Raw genomic sequence first — 21,626 nt, 5'->3', positions numbered from 1 at the left:
AGAGAAAATTAATTCCAGTTTAGGTTTTTGCATATGGTAAAGAACAATACACAAAAACACTTTGATGAAGAAATGGAAAAGTAAATAAACAAACAATGTTTAGTAATGTGAATAGGTGATTGAAATGGAAGCATGTTAAGTGTTCACTTCTAATTAATAGAACATAGAAACATATTGCAGAACAAAACTGCAACGAACCCAATGAGAACTGTTATTTCATAACATGTTGCTGTTGTGAAAATGGCAGTAAAAATAATTCTAATAACTTTATAGGGCAATAATTGTGAAAGGATTTTAAATCCCCGGGTTTTCTCTTATTTTCCCTTTAAAAAATTGATGTTAGCAACTGTAATGTTGGGTGCCACCTAATGATGTAACACTAACTACTATGCACTGACCACAAACCACACAGGATACAGTACGAACAGGAACTCAACCAAACCACGTGTAAGTCATACAGTTGCATTCATAGCCAAGATCACCACACGGGACATCAGTGATTCAAATAACTTTGGGTAGGTGTCTTGTTGCAACATTGAGCCCATTTATGTGACTATACACATTAGCTAACTGGGTGCAATCAATTAATGATTGCACTTGACATGCACATGCACTTCACATGCACTTCACAAATGTAATACTGGAAGTGGTTTACATGTTTAGTCCATTATTGTTCAAAACTGATATTCTATTCGATGTCTATCAACTCAAAGCTCTCTGTATGAATCTGCATTAATTGGTGCAATTGCAAAATCCTGTGGAGACAGATCATCTTCAAACTGCTTTTACATGCTGGAATACAAATATTTCTCATCAAGAACTAGTAAGCAAAGTGAATGGAGTAAAATGATTTATAACCCTTTACCTTGTCCTTTTATTAAACAATCTACATAGCTTTACAGGCGGTCTTTGTGTTGACATTGTGTGTTTATGTATGCTCTCCCATAAATTAATAATACTGTACAAATTAGTTACATGTGCACGGTGAAAGACTGAGTGGGCACAAGAATACACAGTCGCATGTCGCTACACTGAGGAAGGTTGTCACTTTTGTTCTTTTTTAATACCCCCCTTCATTACGTCTATCATCTGACTCCACTGATGGCAGTGCACCAAAGAAAAGAAAATTGAAATTCACACCTTAAAAAAGTCAAACACTGATAAAAAATTACCGGTAACCCCAATTTCATAATTCTTTCTTACCACCTTTTCCTCTTACACCTTTTCCTAAATGTGAGCTTTGAGACAAAGTTGTCTCAGCGGTCAACACTTTTTTTAAACTTTATGCTTAGTGACTGTTGCTTACTTGCTTATGGTTGTCCATCGATTCGATGATGACCATCTTCTTTTATTTGTGAGTCTGCTGATGTTTGAACAGTCCGATCCTGGATCCACAGATGCGGTTACAGACCGGGCATGTGAAGGAGGTGCTGGGGGGAGCAGGGGTGGCTTGGCGAGCATGCCTCTTCGCACGCTTTGCTGCACGGTGTTGTGTGCGCTGTTCCTCTATATAATCCACTCCCTGTGAGGAGTGGGAGCGCCAGAGGTCTCGGCAGGAAGCAAGTTCCTCCAATGAAGAGGGGTTGATCTGGCATCTCTTCAGTGTGGTCTTCATTTGGTCTTTGAACCGCTTCTTCTGCCCACCAGCACTGCGTTGGCCAAGGTGTAACTGACCATAGAGGATTCTGCGTGGGAGTCTATGGCTGGGCATTCGGATGACATGCCCCAACCACCTGAGTTGATGTTGGGTCATGATGGACTCCACGCTGCAGCTGCCTGCCCTCTCCAGCACTTCTGTGTGCGGCACTCTGCCCTTCCATGTGATGCCAAGGATCTTCTGCAGACATCTTACATGGAAGGTCTCCAGGCTTCTCAGATGGCGGCTGTAGATAGTCCATGCCTCACATCCGTACAGTAATGCAGTGATGCATACTGCTCTGTAGACCAGCACTTTGGTGTGGAGTTTGAAGTTGCTGTTCTGAAAAACCCTTCTCCTTAGACGACCAAAAGATGCTGATGCTTGCTTGAGGCGGTTCTGGATCTCGTCATCCATTGAGCAGGTGTCAGACATTATGCTCCCCAGGTATTTGAAGGTGGGCACCGTGAGCAGCTGTTGCCCTGCTGCTGTGAGGGTTATTGTGGGGTATTGTGGGAGGTCAGCACTGGACTGACAGAGTACCTCGGTCTTCTGGGTGTCTTCTGGTATATGCAGTTACAGCTGCCGAGAGGATGTTTTGCAGAGCCTGTGGTGTATGGGCAACCAGGGCACAGTCATCGGCGTATTGCAGCTCAATGATGGTCTCTGAGGTCAGCTTGGTAGTTGCCTGTAGCCTCCTGATGTTAAACAGGTTACCATCAAGCCTGAAGTCTATGGTAACTCCAGCCTGCTCCTCCATCCCCTACATAGCAGTGTTGTGACACAGACGAGGAAGATGTTGAAAAGAACTGGAGCCAGCACACAGCCCTGCTTCACTCCAGTTTTCACACCAAAGGGCTCTGAGCTGTGTCTTCCCACTACCACTCGGGCCATCATCCCAGAATGGAACTGTGCAAGGATGGTGAGAAACTTGGGTGGACACCCAAATCTCTTCAGGACTTGCCACAGTAGGTCCCTGTTCACTGTGTCAAATGCCTTTGAAAGGTCGACAAAGGCAATGAACAAGTCCATGTGCTGCTCCCGGCATTTCTCTTGGAGCTGACGTGTCACAAAGATCATGTCAACTGTCCCCGTCCTTCCGAAAACCACACTGCGACTCTGGGGTGACCCGTTCTGATATTGCGGGGATGAGTCTGCGGAGCATGACCTTGGTAAAGACCTTTCCAGCAATGGCCAACAGAGAGATACCCCTACTATTGGAGCAGATGGATTTGTCTCCTTTGTTCTTGTAGATGGTCACAATGTTGGCATCTTTCCACTGTTGCGGGACACACTCTCGTCCCCACACCTCTGAAATGTAGAGATACAGTGTCCGTGTACAGAGGTAGCCTCCTTCCTTGAGAAGTTCAGCCGGGATGCTGTCAGGTCCAGGGGATTTATTGTTTTTCAGGGTTTTGACTGCATGCAGGATTTCTTTGAAGGTTGGGGAGAGGTCGAGATCTGGCAAGCTAGGATGTTCAGGGAGCTCTGCAAGGACAGTTGGGTCCACTGGGGTGGGCTGGTTGAGCACGGTGTTAAAATGCTCAGCCCACCGCTCCACTATCATAGCCTGATCCTTGATTAAAGATGTTCCATCAGCAGATCTAACAGGTGCCAGGGAGCAGTTTCTGGGGCCGTAGATGGTTTTCACTGCATCATAGAAACTGTGCATATCATTTCTATCAGCGTGAGACTGGATTTCATTGGCCTTTGAGATCCACCACTCATCTTGCAGTTTTCTGAGAGTTGTTTGGGCCTCAGAACGAAGGGCTTGCCATTGCTTTTTATGGAATTGGGATTGTGGGTTGTTCAGGGTGGCTCTGTGTGCCTTGTGCATTCTGTACAGGAGGGTGGAGATCTCTCCAGCATTCTGGTCAAACCAGTTCTGGTGTTTCTTGGTTTTAAAACCAATGGCTTGGGCTGCAGTGTCAAAGAGGATGGTGGATAGAGAGGTCCACTTCTCATCCATCCCAGACTCTGAGGTGATCAGCGGCTCAATGTCTGCCAGCTTCTCAGCTAGGGAGCGACGGAAGTTGTCACGGGTGTCGCTGCTGGAGAGTCTGGCACAGTTGAGTGTTTTCCTCTTTGGTGCACCGTGACGTGTTAGGGGCCGAACGTGCATTCTGACCTTTGTCAGAATCATGCGGTGGTCGGTCCAGCAGTCTGCCCCTCGCATAGCTCTTGTAATGAGCACGTCCTTGAGGTCAGCCCTCCTCACGATCGCATAGTCGATCAGGTGCCAGTGTTTGGACCTGGGATGCATCCAGGATGCCTTATATTTGTTCTTTTGTTGGAAGATGGTGTTTGTGATGGTAAGATCGTGTTCCGCACAGAGACTAAGGAGTCTCATGCCATTGGGGTTGACTTTTCCAATACCGTGGGCGCCGATCACACCATTCCAGTTTTGCGTGTTCTTTCCGACTCTTGCATTGAAATCACCAAGCAACATGATTTTGTCACTCCTTGGGATGTGACTGAGGATGTCATCGAGTGCCTGGTAGAAGCAGTCCTTCTCTTCATCATTGGATGGCAGAGTTGGTGCATAGGCACTTATCAAAGTGACATGTCTGCATTTTGCAAGGGGGATGCGAAGAGTCATGAGCCTTTCACTGACACCCACTGGTGATTCTGTGAGCTTGAGCAGAAGGCTGTTCTTGATTGCAAAACCAATTCCGTGAAGGTGTGGTCCGCCCATGGGGTATCCTTTCCAAAAGAACGTATAACCCTCTCCTACTTCATTGAGTGAGCCTTCCTCGAGGAATCGGGTCTCACTGAGTGCTGCCACATCCACATTGTAGCGCTTTAGCTCGCTGGCAACAAGTGCTGTTCTGCGCTGTGGTCTATCCGGACTGGCATCCAGGAGTGTCCTTATGTTCCATGCTGCAATTCTAAATGGTATAATCTTTGTATTTCGACCGCGTAATGGAATGTCCCGACAGGTGCGGTTTCCTGCCCGGGTACTGTGTTGAGTGGGCAATCTTTAGGCCACCTTTTCCAGGCCTTTCCCCAATTGGGGTGAGCAGTGCGGTCCCTAAATAGGGGCTGCTCAGACGCACAGGAGTCTGCCGGAAACAGCTGCCACTCAATCCCAGCTGCTAACGACCGTTGTCCTGTGCCGCTGATGTGCAGAGTTCCAGCTAAGCGCTTCCAGCTCATTCAAACCTGCCCCCGTTACTGGACGCTCCATCGCCGTCAGACTTTTGAGGTTGGAGACTCAGGTAAAGAAGATACCTGCGCAATGATGGTTTTTAGAGTGGCATGAGGGGTGCGCTATTCCCAACGCCACTACCTTGATTGTAAGAAGATTGTTCCTGTGGCAAGGGAGACCCTAGACGACGAGCATCTTCTTACAACTGCAGGAAGCTGCCGGAATCCAGGTTTTTGGGAAACCGCCTCAAAGCTTGCTTCCACCAGCTTGCTTTTCTGTCAGGGTGTGCTCCCTTGGCCTTCGTCCACTTTTACAGCCATTGTGGTGCTTCTCACTGCTACCATCTTCTGCCTGTTCTACCGTTGAGGTCTTCGGGATCACTCTTAGTCTGGACTCTACCCTTCGACCTGTTCGGCTTGGGTAACCCTGCCAGGAGTACAAGACTCCAGCCGACATAGCTCTAGGGGTCATGGAGACGCGCAAAGTGCCCCACCACGATAAGGTGGTGATCCCGTCGGGGCAATTAGTGACTGTAGTACTTTATGTACATACATATACATACTGTGTGTCTTTCCAAATAATGTTCAATTAACTGAATTTACAGCTGTAACCACAGGTGTACTCCAATTAAGCTGTGGCCACATCTTAAAGATGATCAAGGAAAAAAGATACACCAATGGCAAAGGGTGTGAATACTTACATAGATGTTTTTAAGTTCTTTATTTTTATTGTAACATTTCAAAAAAACTTTTTCCGTTGTTGTCATTATGGGATTTGTGTGTAGAATTTTGAGGAACAAAAATTAACTTATTCCAAAGAGGCTGTAACATAAAACGTGGAGAGTGAAGCACTGTGAATACTTTCCAGATGCACTGTATGATTTGACAGCATTATTATGTGTAATATTCAAGTAACACTAAATGTTACATAAGACATAATTGTTCTTGTGCATTACCATAAAGCAGTAACCTAACACTGGGCCGAAACACTTCCTGTTTCCAAAATAAATAAAAAATATCTCCTCCTATCAATATGGGATAGGATGCTGGAAATAACCATCTAAATATAATCCAAATGTAATATGAATGCGGATTAGAGGAACACATTTTTTTTGTTATGATACGTTTGTGACCAATTGTGAGTTTTATGTTTATCACGGTAAAAATCCAGAACATGCAGACTAATGTGAAGTCTGTTGTCACTCTAACATTTACAACAAAAACACTTAAAAGTATCACACTATTTATACAATGGATGCAATTGCATCATTAGCTGGTTGTGGACCTTGAGTTTGTATATAATATCTTTGCAATACTCACCAATGATGTTCAAACTAAAGATGTACCTTTGTACCACTCTGTTAATCATTGAATCAGGTGTGGTTAGGGTCATTGTCAGTGAATTCCCACTCCGTTCAGCCAAAAGGGCTCCAAAATATTTATATAGATATAAATAACAGTTGAAATTGTTAAATTGGTGAACTTTGCAAATTACCAAAGACTGTATCATCATCATAAAATCATAGGTCTCTATCAGATAATTGTGTTTTGTGCCAGGATATTTTATGTTTGTATACTAAGAGTATCTTAAAGTGAGCAGGAAATGATAATACCAAAAAGCTAAATGATGAACGTTCCACTATCTAACTTGCTTCCTTTCCAAAAGATAAGTAAACATTTACACTTCCCCCTCCTGTCTCGCCCATGTGGACCTAGTAAACAGTTTCCACTGACAGTCTGTGTGTTCTTTGCCCGAGTTATCAGAATTACATATATGCAGTGAATTTACTTGTGTTTGGGCGATAGACGGCAAAGACACAAAGGACCAAAATGAAGATATTGCTGTTCTAAGATGAATCAAGGATTAACACCAATGGGTCTTTCTTGGTCGCTGACCAATGAGTATACGAAGGAGAGTTTGTGTAAATGAATGTGTATGTATACTTGGGTGTAACGGTACACAAAAATTTCGGTTCGGTACGTACCTCGGTTTAGAGGTCACGGTTCGGTTAATTTTCGGTACAGTAAGAAAACAACAAAATATACATTTTTTGGTTATTTATTTACCAAATTTGTAAACAATGGCTTTATCCTTTTAACATTGGGAACACTATAATAATTCTGCCCACGTTAATCAACATTAAACTGCCTCAAGTTGTTGCTCAAATTAAATAAAATGACAAAACTTTTATTCTACATATAAAAAGTGCAACATTAAACAGTTTCAAGTCAACTCATCATGCTTAATTTATTACAGCATTTGGGAAGCCTGTAGTTGATTTTTATTATGTAAATGTTATATTTTTATCAACATGTGATAGCAGGGACCCTGCCATTCAAAACTAGGCTGCTCCATTACTAATAATTAATGTAACTATAGCTGAAAAAAAATAGCACAATAGCAATAGGAGAGACTATTCATCCCTGAACACCATGGAGTTCATGTAGGCTTAATGATGCAGTTACATTATTATATCAACTATCAGAGACAGAAACTCTTCATTTAACATAATGTCCTTTTTTGCTGCTTCAACACAGCTCAATAAACACAGAAAAAGGTAAAATGATATAACAGACAGGGCTTTGCTGGCAGTAACACACACACACACACACACACACACACACACACACACACACACACACACACACACACACACACACACACACACACACACACACACACACACACACACACACACACACACACACACACACACACACAGCGCAAAATGAGCTAACGTTACGCTAAAAGCTAATTAGCCTTCACCTCAAGGACTGCGAGCGAGCTGAGCTGCCTTTTATATTTCTAAAACGTCAACGGGTTCATAGTGATGTTACTAGTAGTTGACTGGGAGGTGTTTATTATAATTTGGGGAGAGTCCGCTGCCTGATGCTTACCTGCTAAACACTTACCTGTTTGACGCTCGAGCACTGACTCCATGCAATCTGAATACGCACTGCTGATTGGCTGTTACCGCTCTGAATATGCACTGCTGATTGGCTGTTACCGCTCTGTGTGTAACCAATCAGATGGTTGTGTGGGTGGGACAATGCTGGGTGCTGTGTAGAGTACTGACAGAGACAGAGGCAGAACGAAGCGGAGCAGCTTGTTAAGACTTTAGCTTAGGCGGCTACTTAATATGTTCGTGTGGAAACTCGTTCGGTACACCTCCGAACCGAACCGAAACCCCCGTACCGAAACGGTTCAATACAAATACACGTACCGTTACACCCCTATGTATACTACATACATGTACGTGACATTGTTAGCCACAAAGAAGACAACTTGTATTCTCTGTTGTCAGTAATCTAAAAGAAATATGTCAAATAGAAGCAACTTTTAATGAGATGTCATAAGTTTGTGACTGTTTCGCCTACCATTATATTAGGAAGGTGCCCCGCCACGCCCAGAAAATCAAGTTAATTCTATTTAAAGTACAGCACCAGATTGCTGAACAAGAAATACAAAATACCAACATAATAAATCAACCGCTTACTGCACAATGTGTAGATTCATAAATAATCATGATCCTCATGGATGTAGTTTAAAAATAAAAATAAAAAGTGGGTGGAAACAAGCGTCTTTTCGTGTCTTTCTCAACATCTTTGGGTGTAAGTTGAATGACAAAGTTGACCAACATCACTGTTTATGGCAAGAACTATCTACTATACAAGTGAGAGGCATTATTTATGATCTAGAGTTAACTTTCACCAACTCAAAGGCAGCAGCTCATCGGCTCAGTATGTCAATAGCTGAATAAGCTTGTTACCTCCCTGTGATCAGAGCGCCGCTAAAAGTAGTTCTTCAGCTTTTATAATAATGCTGGTTAATATTCAGGTCAGGAAATGTGAATGGAAAATTGTTGGCAGTTTTTGGATGCTTTTTAGAGGGCCCTATTGGTGCAATAGTGTGTGCTCATTAGCTGCAATGTTAGCCACCTCGTACTTGCATTAAAAAAAAAAAAAACGTGTTCTTGTCTTATATAGGGATTGTAAATGATAGGCAAAATTCCATAAAATTGCGGTTCCCCTTTAAATATTGTTTTCTTTTTTGTATACTGTCCACGTGTGTGTGTCACATGCGTTCGTCAGTAATTGCAACCAGGCTGTAAATTGGTTGTCAACATTGGTTATTAACTCATTTCTTATTATGTAATTGCTACCAGAGATTAAATATGAATAGATTGTGACTTGCTACTTGTTGCGAGATTTCGATTAACATTGACAAAGAGTTTCTATCATCATTATTAACTAATTAAAACACTTAAAATTAGAGGTTTTATACCATAATAAGTTTTTCTTTTGAAAAAAAAAGGACCTTGTCTTACTTATATTATGGTGATTTTTTTTTTTTTTACAGGAATGCTTAGTTTTCAAGTCTTCAAATGTTGGACACTGTTTATCATGCTTTTCTAGGGTTCATTACAAAGTGTAGATCCATGACAAATCACTGTGACATGTACCTACGAGTAGAATGGTCATCTTTGTCCACTAGAAGGCAGGTACATACACTTTTTTTTTTTTACAAGGCTCTGCTTGGTCTACTGCCTCCCTACATTAATATTTTAATCAGACAGAGAACCGTTGACTCTTACTCCCTAGGATCAAACAATCAGCTGTTGCTCTGTGTGCCTTTCGCCTGAACAGAGCTTTTTTTTCTTTTAAAAAAAAACTAAACATTTTTTTGTAAAATTTTTTGACAGAGTTGACAGAAATACAATACATTACATCCATCCATCCATTTTCTACTGCTTATCCCTTTCGGTGTCACGTGGGAGGTGCTGGAGCCTATCTAAGCTGTAATCATATATGTTCTTTTTCCCCCACACTTCCAAAATTAAAAAAAAAAAAGTCAACTGAGCTCTTTTTCCTTAGAAAATGCTGCCAAAAGACTAGAAATTGATACTTGAAGGCTTTTAAATGCAGACAGTGTTGGACAATGCCTCGATAATGTACACTTGTTTTCATTAATCTGTGCTTCCTTGTGTAACTGTATAGTTGTTTGTTATACTTTTGAGTGAAACTTTGTTGCCTCTTGAAAAAGAGGTTTTCAATCTCAATAGGATTTTTCCTGGTAAAATAAAATAAAATAAAAAATAACTAAGTTACCCATTATAAGGATATCCCTACTGTAAAGGCGCCAACATACAATATAATTCTGTTTATAAAAGTAGAGAGCATTCTTAAGAAAATGTCATGTTATAAATAAAACCTTAAAACTCATACTTACTCTCATGCCAAGGACAAGAAAGCCTATCTCCTCCATTAGTGGGTACTTCCTGATCTGCTGCTCCCTTTTCTCCTGTGAGGCGAAAGGATCGTAGCTTCGCTGTCCGAGCTTCACATCCATGATGCACGGCTTGACGAAGTGTTGAGTCACATCCTCTAGCTTCATGTACAGGTCTGAGGCAGTGACAGGCACACGCACATATCCAATTTATTTGTGGTAGGCTAGAGAAACAAAAGGTGCCTTTCGGGTACAAAAGTATAAATATAAATGATGTGACAATGAGTAATTACATTTTTTGTTATTCTACCATAACTGGCTTAAATAACATGTAGATTTTATTCACACTGACTATCATGTCCACAATGTAAAATGTTTCACAATTTACCCAACAGTCATTTGCAAAAATAGGACACCCCATGGAGTAACATGTACTATGGGTTGTGTCAAGTCAAATCAATTTTATCTATATACTGTAGTTTACAACAAAAGGTATCTGTGGCAGGTCTCTAACTACACGGCTCATACATTAAAAGAAACCAACTGAACACCACACAAGAAAGCAATCGGTGACTGAAGCAAGCGAAAAAAACTCTCTTGACGGGAGAAAACTTTGAACAAAATGGGACGGCCAACTTTTTCAACCAGTTGCGTTGAGCTTAAGTCTATCCAACCATTTGAAGTAATTACATAATCCAAAAACTGGAATGAGGCTGAGATAAGAGAGGTGATTTTCAGGCTTTGCAGGTATTGTTTGTTACTGTGTCAATCATCTGAATATATAATTCACTTCACTTCATCTGCCATATATTTAAAAGTGTATGTGGAACTGCTTTTTTTTGGGGGGGGGGGGGGGGGGTGTTGCCTTTCGTTCACAATCATTATGAGGGACAAGAGGACGGAAGTATTTTTTTTAATGCATTCTAACTCTTAAATAAAACAGCGGAGCTAAGAGCTCTTGTTATTACCAAATCTGTGTTATATGTGTTTTATGTTGCACGATTGCACCAAGAAAAATTCCTAGTTTGTGAACCCGTTCTCAAACAATGGCAATAAAACTATTCTGATAAAAAACTATTCTGATTCTGATTCTAACGCAGACAATATATTTATAGCGGCGCCCTGACAGCTGGTGAGCTGCTTTCTCACCTCAGAGCTCCATCCATCCATCCATCCATTTTCTTCCGCTTATCCGAGGTTGGGTCGCGGGGGCAGCAGCCTAAGCAGAGAAGCCCAGACTTCCCTCTCCCCAGCCATTTCGTACAGCTCCTCCCGGGGGATCCCGAGGCGTTCCCAGGCCAGCCGGGAGACATAGTCTTTCCAACGTGTCCCCTTGGCCTCCTGCCGGTCGGACGTGCCCCAAACACCTCCCTAGGGAGGCGTTCGGGTGGCATCCTGAGCAGATGCCCGAACCACCTCATCTGGCTCCTCTCGATGTGGAGGAGCAGCGTCTTTACTCTGAGTTCCTCCCGGATGACAGAGCTTCTCACCCTATCTCTAAGGGAGAGCCCCGCCACCCGGCGGAGGAAACTAATTTCGGCCGCTTGTACCCGTGATCTTGTCCTTTCGGTCATAACCCAAAGCTCATGACCATATGTGAGGATGGGAACGTAGATCGACCGGTAAATTGAGAGCTTTGCCTTCCGGCTCATCTCCTTCTTCACCACAACGGATCGATACAGCGTCCGCATTACTGAAGACGCCGCACCGATCCGCCTGTCAATCTCACAATCCACTCTTCCCCCATTGGTGAGCAAGACTCCTAGGTACTTGAACTCCTCCACTTGGGTCAAGATCTCCTCCCCAACTTGGAGATGGCACTCCACCCTTTCCTGGGCGAGAACCATGGACTCGGACTTGGAGGTGCTGATTCTCATCCCAGTCGCTTCACACTTGGCTGCGAACCGATCCAGTGAGAGCTGAAGATCCTGGCCAGTTGAAGCCATCAGGACCACATCATCTGCAAAAAGCAGAGACCTAATCCTGCAGCCACCAAACCGGATCCCCTCAACGCCCTGACTGCGCCTAGAAATTCTGTCCATAAAAGTTATGAACAGAATCGGTGACAAAGGGCAGCCTTGGCGGAGTCCAACCCTCACTGGAAACGCGTCCGACTTACTGCCGGCAATGCAGACCAAGCTCTGACACTGATCATACAGGGAGCGGACCACCTACAATCAGACAGTCCGATACCCCATACTCTCTGAGCACTCCCCACAGGACTTCCCGGGGGACACGGTCGAATGCCTTCTCCAAGTCCACAAAGCACATGTAGACTGGTTGGGCAAACTCCCATGCACCCTCAAGGACTCTGCCGAGAGTATAGAGCTGATCTACAGTTCCACGACCAGGACGAAAACCACACTGTTCCTCCTGGATACGAGGTTCGACTATCCGGCGTAGCCTCCTCTCCAGTACACCTGAATAGACCTTACCGGGAAGGCTAAGGAATGTGATCCCACGATAGTTGGAACACACCCTCCGGTTCCCCTTCTTAAAGAGAGGAACCACCACCCCGGTCTGCCAATCCAGAGGTACCGCCCCCGATGTCCACGCGATGTTGCAGAGTATTGTCAACCAAGACAGCCCCACAGTATCCAGAGCCTTAAGGAACTCCGGGCGGATCTCATCCACCCCCGGGGCCTTGCCACCGAGGAGCTTTTTAACTACCTCAGCAACCTCAGCCCCAGAAATAGGAGAGCCCACCACAGATTCCCCAGGCACTGCTTCCTCATAGGAAGATGTGTTGGTGGGATTGAGGAGGTATTCCCTCCACCGATCCACAACAGCCGCAGTAGAGGTCAGCAGCACACCATCCTCTCCATACACGGTGTTGACAGTGCACTGCTTCCCCCCCCCGAGGCGGTGGATGGTGGACCAGAATCGCTTTTTAGCCGTCCGGAAGTTTGGCATCCAATTTAGATCCGGAAATGGCGAGAAAGACACAAAAAGACGCTGAGTTCCTTCCCCTTCTTTTCTTCGCCAGGATTATAAGTCATTCTTTACCTATACGCGGATATAACAGTCGGCATGCTAATGACAGCAGACATTGTACAGTGAGTAATTATGTGTGTTGGCTCTCTTGGAGTCTGCAGTAAGTAGTAATCAGTAATTTTGTTGGAAGGAAAAAACAAATGTCGTGATGCGTTTTGAAATGAATACGCCGCCGCCGTATGCTTAAAATTATCATAATATTTAAATATTACATATTATAAATGTGCTTGTTACTACATTACATATGTTGTTACAACATGAACAACAGCATATATATATATCTATATATACAGTGGGGCAAAAAAGTATTTAGTCAGCCACCCATTGATTGTCAATGGGTGGCTGACTAAATACTTTTTTGCCCCACTGTATATATATATCTATATATATATATATATATATATATATATATAGATATATATATAAACAGCATATATAAAACTTTGATGGAGGTGTTCAGATGTTTTTTAGACCGCTTTATAGGCAGACTCCCATAGGCAAGCAGACTTTTGATCGCATTTATTTAAAAGTTAAAATGCATAAAAAAATTATTAAACATATGTGTGCTTGTCTTAAATAAGGATTGTGAATGGTAGGCAAAATACCCCCAAAAAGTGCAGTTCCCCTTTAAAAATGTCTCCTAAAATTGAAAAAAATAATGGTCAAAGGAATCATATTTTACCTTAATTTGTAGACTTGATCATGAATAATTACTATAAGTACAAAAATAGTACAACACTTCAACTACCAATAGATATTACTATTATTATTATTATTATTATTAAGTGCACACATCTCACCATTAGGTGCATCAGGAGAGGACCAGGTGCCGTAATATTTTGGTAGATGGTTCTGGAGCTGAAGAAGAAATGGGTCACAGCAGTCCTCTGCATATACCTGGGGCATATAATATAAATCATCTCTCTTTAATAGAACATTATGAGTGTGTGCGTGTGTGTGTGTGGGGCAGGGGTATTTTTAATTAGGTAATAAAAATGCTAAAACTAATCCATAGTTAATACTAATATATTTAGATAAAAAACTGACAGCATGTTAATAGCATCAACATTCTATTTTCTTTTCTCTTTACATTACTCCTTTGTTTTCTTTTTCTCCATTTCTAGCAGGCTAATAAAAAACAAGCTTCGGCCAACACAATGGACATCCCTTTAATAAGGGCAACATTAAGAGGACATTACTCAGCTATCAGGTTATTTTTAACCTGCTGGATTCTATCCCATACAATATAACGTAGCCCAATGACTGACTATGCAAGAACAGTTTTTCACTATATAATAGACACACAGAAACTAATACTGAAGCAGCAAACTATTGGAAACAACCATATTGATGTATAATACCATGCTGTAAAACTGCATCTCTCTTGGTCCTCTGGGTGGAGGCTGAAGTTGCTTCAAGACTGTTCCATCTGGATGCTGCAGAATTCCTGCAACAAACAAACCATACTGAATTTATGGTTCTTTTGAGCAACATGTGATCTTTAGATGTATCTTCTCCCCAGTCACCTCAAAGCGGGATAGAGGTGTAATCCTTGGTCAATTTGACAAAACGCCCATTTTATATTAGTCTAAAATAATCAAATATGCCTTGGAATACTACAGTTAGTGAGCAGACCTAAGTTGATTAAAAGGCGGACAAACAAATTATTTTATGGTAAGGGGGAATCGAACGATTCATTAGATATGTTTAAAATCATATAAACACCAAGACAGGTGTTCTTAACCCTTTTTGACCTCAGGACCCATGATTTCGACATCGTTTAGTTCAAGACGGGGCAATTGAGTGTTTCGAGATGAATAAACACTACCGGACACATTATTTTCCCAAACAAATGTTTCTTCTCCTCACAATGACAACATTTCAGTCACATTGTTGTCAATTTCTGTGATATTCAGCATTGAACAGCGGATTCCGTTTTATTGGCCAATTCTGTGACTCCGTCGGCGGTTACATCAACATGGAAATGCCCTACTTTTTTGTTGAGTGCAGCAATTATTGATTAGGCATACTAGCGCCATGTCAAAGAAAAAGTAGCAACCATGGTGACAACTCAAACTTCGAGTAAACATGGCCTTTTTTTCCACTCAATGGCTCACTCAACCGTTTCATGATTACAAGCTCAGGTTTTTGCATGCACTTTGCGCATCCCATTAATCATTCCTTTCGATTATATTTTTATGATCGTGAGAAGCCATAATCGAAATCCAAATTCGATCAATTGTCCAGCCCTACGTCAAGCAATCATATTTTAAAAAGTGGAGCCTTACTTTTGAGCGCTTTCTATCAGGTATGTTTGCTTTGTTGGCACGGACAAATGCAACATTACCCGGTTTGCCGGCAAAGTGCTTGAACCGGTGCTGAGTCTGCAACTGGACTTGACATCCCGTGTAACAAAGGTATTAAAACATTGCACCATTTTATTTTACCTCAGTCAGTACCCTGTAGTAGGGCTGTAGGGTATACCACTACTAATAGAGTACTGCGGTACTAATAAAATAAAAAAGGTACTATATTGCCTTTGAAAAATACCACCATGCGTCTGATAGTGGGTCGTGGTGAAATTGCTGGTTATATGTGCTGAGGCGCATGTGAGTCAACAAACACAGAGCCTTTACAAGTGGAAACAGTGTTGAGACAAAAGAAGGAGAATGGATGTATTTTGGCTTTAATATGGTTACTTCTAATAAACAAGCTTTGTTCTTCTCCTGGTTCAGTACAACAGTTTGGCCAACAAAAATAAAGAGGAGTGACACATCTCACATCGAATACACAATCTTCACAGCCTTCGTTCAGTTTGATGAGATGACAAAACATTTAAGCTAATATTGATGTTATTTGAACACTGATATAGTTTGCAGTTAAATGAGTGAACATCCCAGTCAACAAACTAAAGACTTTATAAACAAGTTGTAGCAACGTTCACGACACATCGACTGCTGCATTTCCTCTTATCATTAACTCTCAGTCACAGCAGCTGATGGACTGTATTGAGGAAATTAAAGCAACATCAAATAGTTTTTCTCCTTCGCCGTATACTTTTAGTGTGGAGACAAGTGCGTATGTCTCCAATATTGTCTATACCTGTCTCCATCTAAACACAGCAGTGCACTCTAAATGCACGGCGGGAAGCGAGGGAAAATGACGTCAAACCAAGCGCTTGGCTCCGTTTACTCCGAGAGGTAATCGCCGCAGCAAAGTCAGTGTAGCTTGTACGCCATGATTATCAAGCCAAACGACACTAGTGCGCATGCGCTTGACTTTGTGTTGCCTAAAATGCATTAATAAATGACAGGGTTTCGGTAATTAAAAAATTAGACGTATTACTAGCCGTCTGGAATTTTATCGTGAATGATCTTTATACCGTTTATTGTTACATCCCTCGTCCATTAACAAGTAAAAAGTCAAGGGCGGCCACAGTATGTTCTTTCCGCAGATGTTGGTAAATTTTGTAGGGCATTACGGCAAATGACAGTGTATGTGTTGTTTGGGTTACAAGAGCAGTCACTCTCTTGCATGTTTCAGAAGCTGCAGGCGTATGTACTACATGGACATAAATGACAATAATGTTAACCGCTGTAAAACTCCCGACGGTTTGCATTACCAGATTCAATTAAAATGATCGAAACATTTTTATTCACAACCACACTTTGATAAACTTATGGAAGGACTAGCTTGCCTGCTCGCTTACATTCCAACATGAAAACAAGCGACATTGATATATTTTCCCATTAAGAAACGTCATACTCCAATCTAAACTTGTATAAACACATTACTGTCCAAACAACTAAGACACAGTATTCACATTGAACATAAACGCTGTGCTGCCTTACATAAAGTGATCAATAAAAACTCCACAGTGTCAAGTTGAAACGGACAGACGTCCGTTTAACAGGAAGTGAACGCGCGTGATGTCACATAAACTAGAAGTGAAAATAACTGTTCAACCAATTTGATGGACAAAATGGCGGCGCATTGAAATGCAGCAGCTTGAAGACGCTCTTGGGAGTGTTGAGCGATTTGGCAAAAAACACCCGTCATTTCTGTCAATTTCATGGCTGGCTCAAAGCGTGAACACTCTGTGATCACATACGACCGACAGACAATTTTGGATGTGGATAGATCGGGTCGTTATAGACCGAAAGATGCATGTACGGTGGACCTCCTCGCTAGCATGGGAATACTTCGCGGGCTACATCGAGCGGCCTTTGTAGCAGCGGAGTCAAGTACTAGCGGAGACCGTCAATGGAGGAGACGTAAGCGGTGTGAGCGGAAGCAGAAGCGGGGATGCCGAGCGGGGCTAACAACAAAGGCTAATCATCAAAGAAGTGTGGAGTGTCCGGCCGGGTAAGAAGTCATTTAAACTAGAACTAGCCGGCGCCAGGCTGGATAATCCCTGCACACATAGCAATTCTCTTAAAATAAAACACAACTCACATAATATTTTTTATTTTGTGACTGTGTCAGAGGCAGACATACAATCTACTGAGGTGGCTAACTATGATGCGTTCAGTTTATCGCAGCATCAAGCAAACAATCTGAAAATTCCCGTCGTATCAATTCCTAGATATGGTCGAAACTATTTAAAGTGCACTACGCATAATAAACGCAACATTATTAATATTGCTACCTCGGATAATTTCAACAAACAATCCTCAAAACAGCCCACTACCTATGATATGGGCTTTTTAAACATAAGATCATTATCTTCCAAAACGTTATTAGTTAATGAGGTCATTAGAGACAACAAACTTGACGTCGTTGGTCTCGCCGAGACCTGGCCCAAACCAGACGATTTTTTTGCGCTAAATGAGGCATCTCCTCCTAACTATACGAATGCACATGTTGCCCGTCCTCTTAAAAGGGGAGGGGGTGTCTCACTAATATACAATGAAAACTATAATTTTACACCTAACCTAAATAATAAATATAACTCGTTTGAGGTGCTCACTATGAGGTTTGTCACACCGCTACCTCTCGACCTGGCTGTTATCTACCGCCCCCCTGGGCCCTATCCGGACTTCATCAGTGAATTCTCAGAGTTTGTTGCTGATCTAGTGACGCACGCCGACAATATAATCATAATGGGGGACTTTAATATCCATATGAATACCCCATCGGTCCCTCCATGCGTGGCGCTCCAGACTATAATTGATAGCTGTGGTCTTACACCAATAATAAATGAACCCACGCATCGCAACGGTAATACGATAGATCTAGTGCTTGTCAGGGGTGTCACCACCTCTAAAGTTACGATACTCCCGTACACTAAAGTAATGTCCGATCATTACCTTATAAAATTCGAAGTTCTGACTCATTGTCAACAAACTAATAATACTAATAATAACTACTATAGCAGCCACAACATTAATGCTGCCACAACGACGACTCTTACTGACCTACTGCCTTCGGTAATGGCACCATTCCCAAATTATGTGGGCTCTATTGATAACCTCACTAACAACTTTAACGACGCCCTGCGCGACACCATTGATAGTGTAGCACCGCTAAAGCTAAAAAGGGCCCCTAAAAGGCGTACCCCATGGTTTACAGAAGAAACTAAAGCCCAGAAATTATCATGTAGAAAGCTGGAACGCAAATGGCGTGCGACTAAACTTGAGGTCTTCCATCAAGCATGGAGTGATAGTTTAATAACTTATAAACGCATGCTTACCTCAGCTGAAGCTAAATATTACTCAAATCTCATCCACCTCAACAAAAATTATCCTAAATTTTTGTTTAGTACAGTAGCATTGCTAACCCAACAAGGGACTCCTCCCAGTAGCTCCACCCACTCAGCAGATGACTTTATGAATTTCTTTAATAAGAAAATTGAAGTCATTAGAAAAGAGATTAAAGACAATGCATCTCAGCTACAACTGGGTTCTGTTAACACAGATACGACTGTATATACGACGGACACTGCCCTCCAAAATAGTTTCTCTCTCTTTGATGAAATAACATTGGAGGAATTGTTAAAATGTGTAAATGGGACAAAACAAACAACATGTTTACTTGACCCAATTCCTGGGAAACTTATCAAGGAGCTTTTTGTATTATTAGGTCCATCAGTGTTAAATATTATAAACTTATCACTTTCCTCTGGCACTGTTCCCCTAGCATTCAAAAAAGCGGTTATTCATCCTCTTCTCAAAAGACCTAACCTCGATCCTGATCTCTTGGTAAACTACCGGCCGGTGTCCCAACTTCCGTTTATCTCGAAAATCCTCGAAAAAATTGTCGCACAGCAGCTAAATGAACACTTAGCGTCTAACAATCTCTGTGAACCTTTTCAATCCGGTTTCAGGGCAAATCACTCTACGGAGACAGCCCTCGCAAAAATGACTAATGATCTATTGCTAACGATGGATTCTGATGCGTCATCTATGTTGCTGCTTCTTGATCTTAGCGCCGCTTTCGATACTGTTGATCATAATATTTTATTAGAGCGTATCAAAACGCGTATTGGGATGTCAGACTTAGCCTTGTCTTGGTTTAACTCTTATCTTACTGACAGTATGCAGTGTGTCTCCCAAAACAATGTGACCTCGGACTATGTTAAGGTAACGTGAGGAGTTCCCCAGGGTTCGGTTCTTGGCCCTGCACTCTTTAGTATTTACATGCTGCCGCTAGGTGACATCATACGCAAATACGGTGTTAGCTTTCACTGTTATGCTGATGACACTCAACTCTACATGCCCCTAAAGCTGACCAACACGCCGGATTGGAGTCAGCTGGAGGCGTGTCTTAATGAAATTAAACAATGGATGTCCGCTAACTTTTTGCAACTCAACGCTAAGAAAACGGAAATGCTGATTATCGGTCCTGCTAGACACCGACATCTATTTAATAATACCACCTTAACATTTGACAACCAAACAATTAAACAAGGCCACTCGGTAAAGAATCTGGGTATTATCTTCGACCCAACTCTCTCGTTTGAGTCACACATTAAGAGTGTTACTAAAACGGCCTTCTTTCATTTCCGTAATATCGCTAAAATTTGTTCCATTTTGTCCACAAGCGATGCTGAGATCATTATCCATGCGTTCGTTACATCTCGTCTCGATTACTGTAACATTTTATTTTCGGGCCTCCCTATGTCTAGCATTAAAAGATTACAGTTGGTACAAAATGCGGCTGCTAGACTTTTGACAAAAACAAGAAAGTTTGATCATATTACGCCTATACTGGCTCACTTGCACTGGCTTCCTGTGCACCTAAGATGCGACTTTAAGGTTTTACTACTTACGTATAAAATACTACACGGACAAGCTCCTGCCTATTGTGCCGATTGTATTGTACCATATGTCCCGGCAAGAAATCTGCGTTCAAAGAACTCCGGCTTATTAGTGATTCCCAGAGCCCAAAAAAAGTCTGCGGGCTATAGAGCGTTTTCTATTCAGGCTCCAATACTATGGAATGCCCTCCCGGTAAAAGTTAGAGATGCTACCTCAGTAGAAGCATTTAAGTCTCATCTTAAAACTCATTTGTATACTCTAGCCTTTAAATAGACTCCCTTTTTAGACCAGTTGATCTGCCGTTTCTTTTCTTTTCTTCTCTACTCTGCTCCCAACCCGGGGTGGACCGCTAGCCTGTGCATCGGATGGGGACATCTCTACGCTGCTGACCCGTCTCCGCTCGGGATGGTTCCTGCTGGCCCCACTATGGACTGGACTTTCGCTGATGTGTTGGACTTTCACAATATTATGTCAGACCCACTCGACATCCATTGCTTTCGGTCTCCCCTAGAGGGGGGGGGGGGGGGGGGGGGGGTTACCCACATATGCGGTCCTGTCCAAGGTTTCTCATAGTCATTCACATTGACGTCCCACTGGGGTGAGTTTTCCTTGCCCGTATGTGGGCTCTGTACCGAGGATGTCGTTGTGGCTTGTACAGCCCTTTGAGACACTTGTGATTTAGGGCTATATAAATAAACATTGATTGATTGATTGATTTATTAAAAAAACATAAAACATTTACAAATTGAAAAGGAAGAAGATGAGCATATTTAAACCCATAAATAAAAATAATATGGCTCTTATGAAGCCAGAACAATATTTAATGTTTCCTTTGCCAATAAAGTATCTTGTGTGGCTATTAATTTTAGTTTATTTTCTTTAATTATGACCAATGTATGACCCTGTAACTACTTGGTATTGGATAATACCTAAATTTATATTACCACCCAAAACTAAGTATCCAAACAACAGAAGTGTTTATTACATTTTAACAAATGTGTAAAATAGAAAGTAACCAGACAATAACATGTTAAAGGCCTACTGAAATGAATTTTTTTTATTTAAACGGGATAGCAGATCCATTCTATGTGTCATACTTGATCATTTCGCGATATTGCCATATTTTTGCTGAAAGGATTTAGTATAGAACAACGACGATAAAGTTCGCAACTTTTGGTCTCTGATAAAATAAGCCTTGCCCCTACCGGAAGTAGCGTGACGTAGTCAGTTGTTCACCTCCTCATATTTTCCTATTGTTTTCAATGCAGCTAGAGTGATTCGGACCGAGAAAGCGACGATTACCCCATTAATTTGAGCGAGGATGAAAGATTCGTGGATGAGGAACGTTAGAGTGACAGACTAG

General features: G+C 42.1%; 1 protein-coding gene across 1 annotated transcript in view; it reads right to left on the bottom strand.

Annotated features, from left to right (window-relative positions):
• The window catches only part of ipmkb (inositol polyphosphate multikinase b), a 59,462-nt gene that overhangs the window by 17,665 nt on the left and 20,171 nt on the right, over positions 1-21,626 (bottom strand). The window contains exons 2-4 of the mRNA XM_062056415.1: positions 14,366-14,451; positions 13,805-13,901; positions 10,014-10,186 (exon numbers count right to left, since the gene is read on the bottom strand). Of these exons, the coding sequence (XP_061912399.1) occupies positions 10,014-10,186; positions 13,805-13,901; positions 14,366-14,451 (356 nt within the window). The remainder of the gene's footprint in view (positions 1-10,013; positions 10,187-13,804; positions 13,902-14,365; positions 14,452-21,626) is intronic.

The sequence above is a fragment of the Entelurus aequoreus genome, linkage group LG08 (assembly GCF_033978785.1).
Source record: "Entelurus aequoreus isolate RoL-2023_Sb linkage group LG08, RoL_Eaeq_v1.1, whole genome shotgun sequence".
Lineage (NCBI taxonomy): Eukaryota > Metazoa > Chordata > Actinopteri > Syngnathiformes > Syngnathidae > Entelurus > Entelurus aequoreus.
Note: the sequence above shows the minus strand (reverse complement) of the source record. Positions and strands in the feature narration are given on the sequence as shown.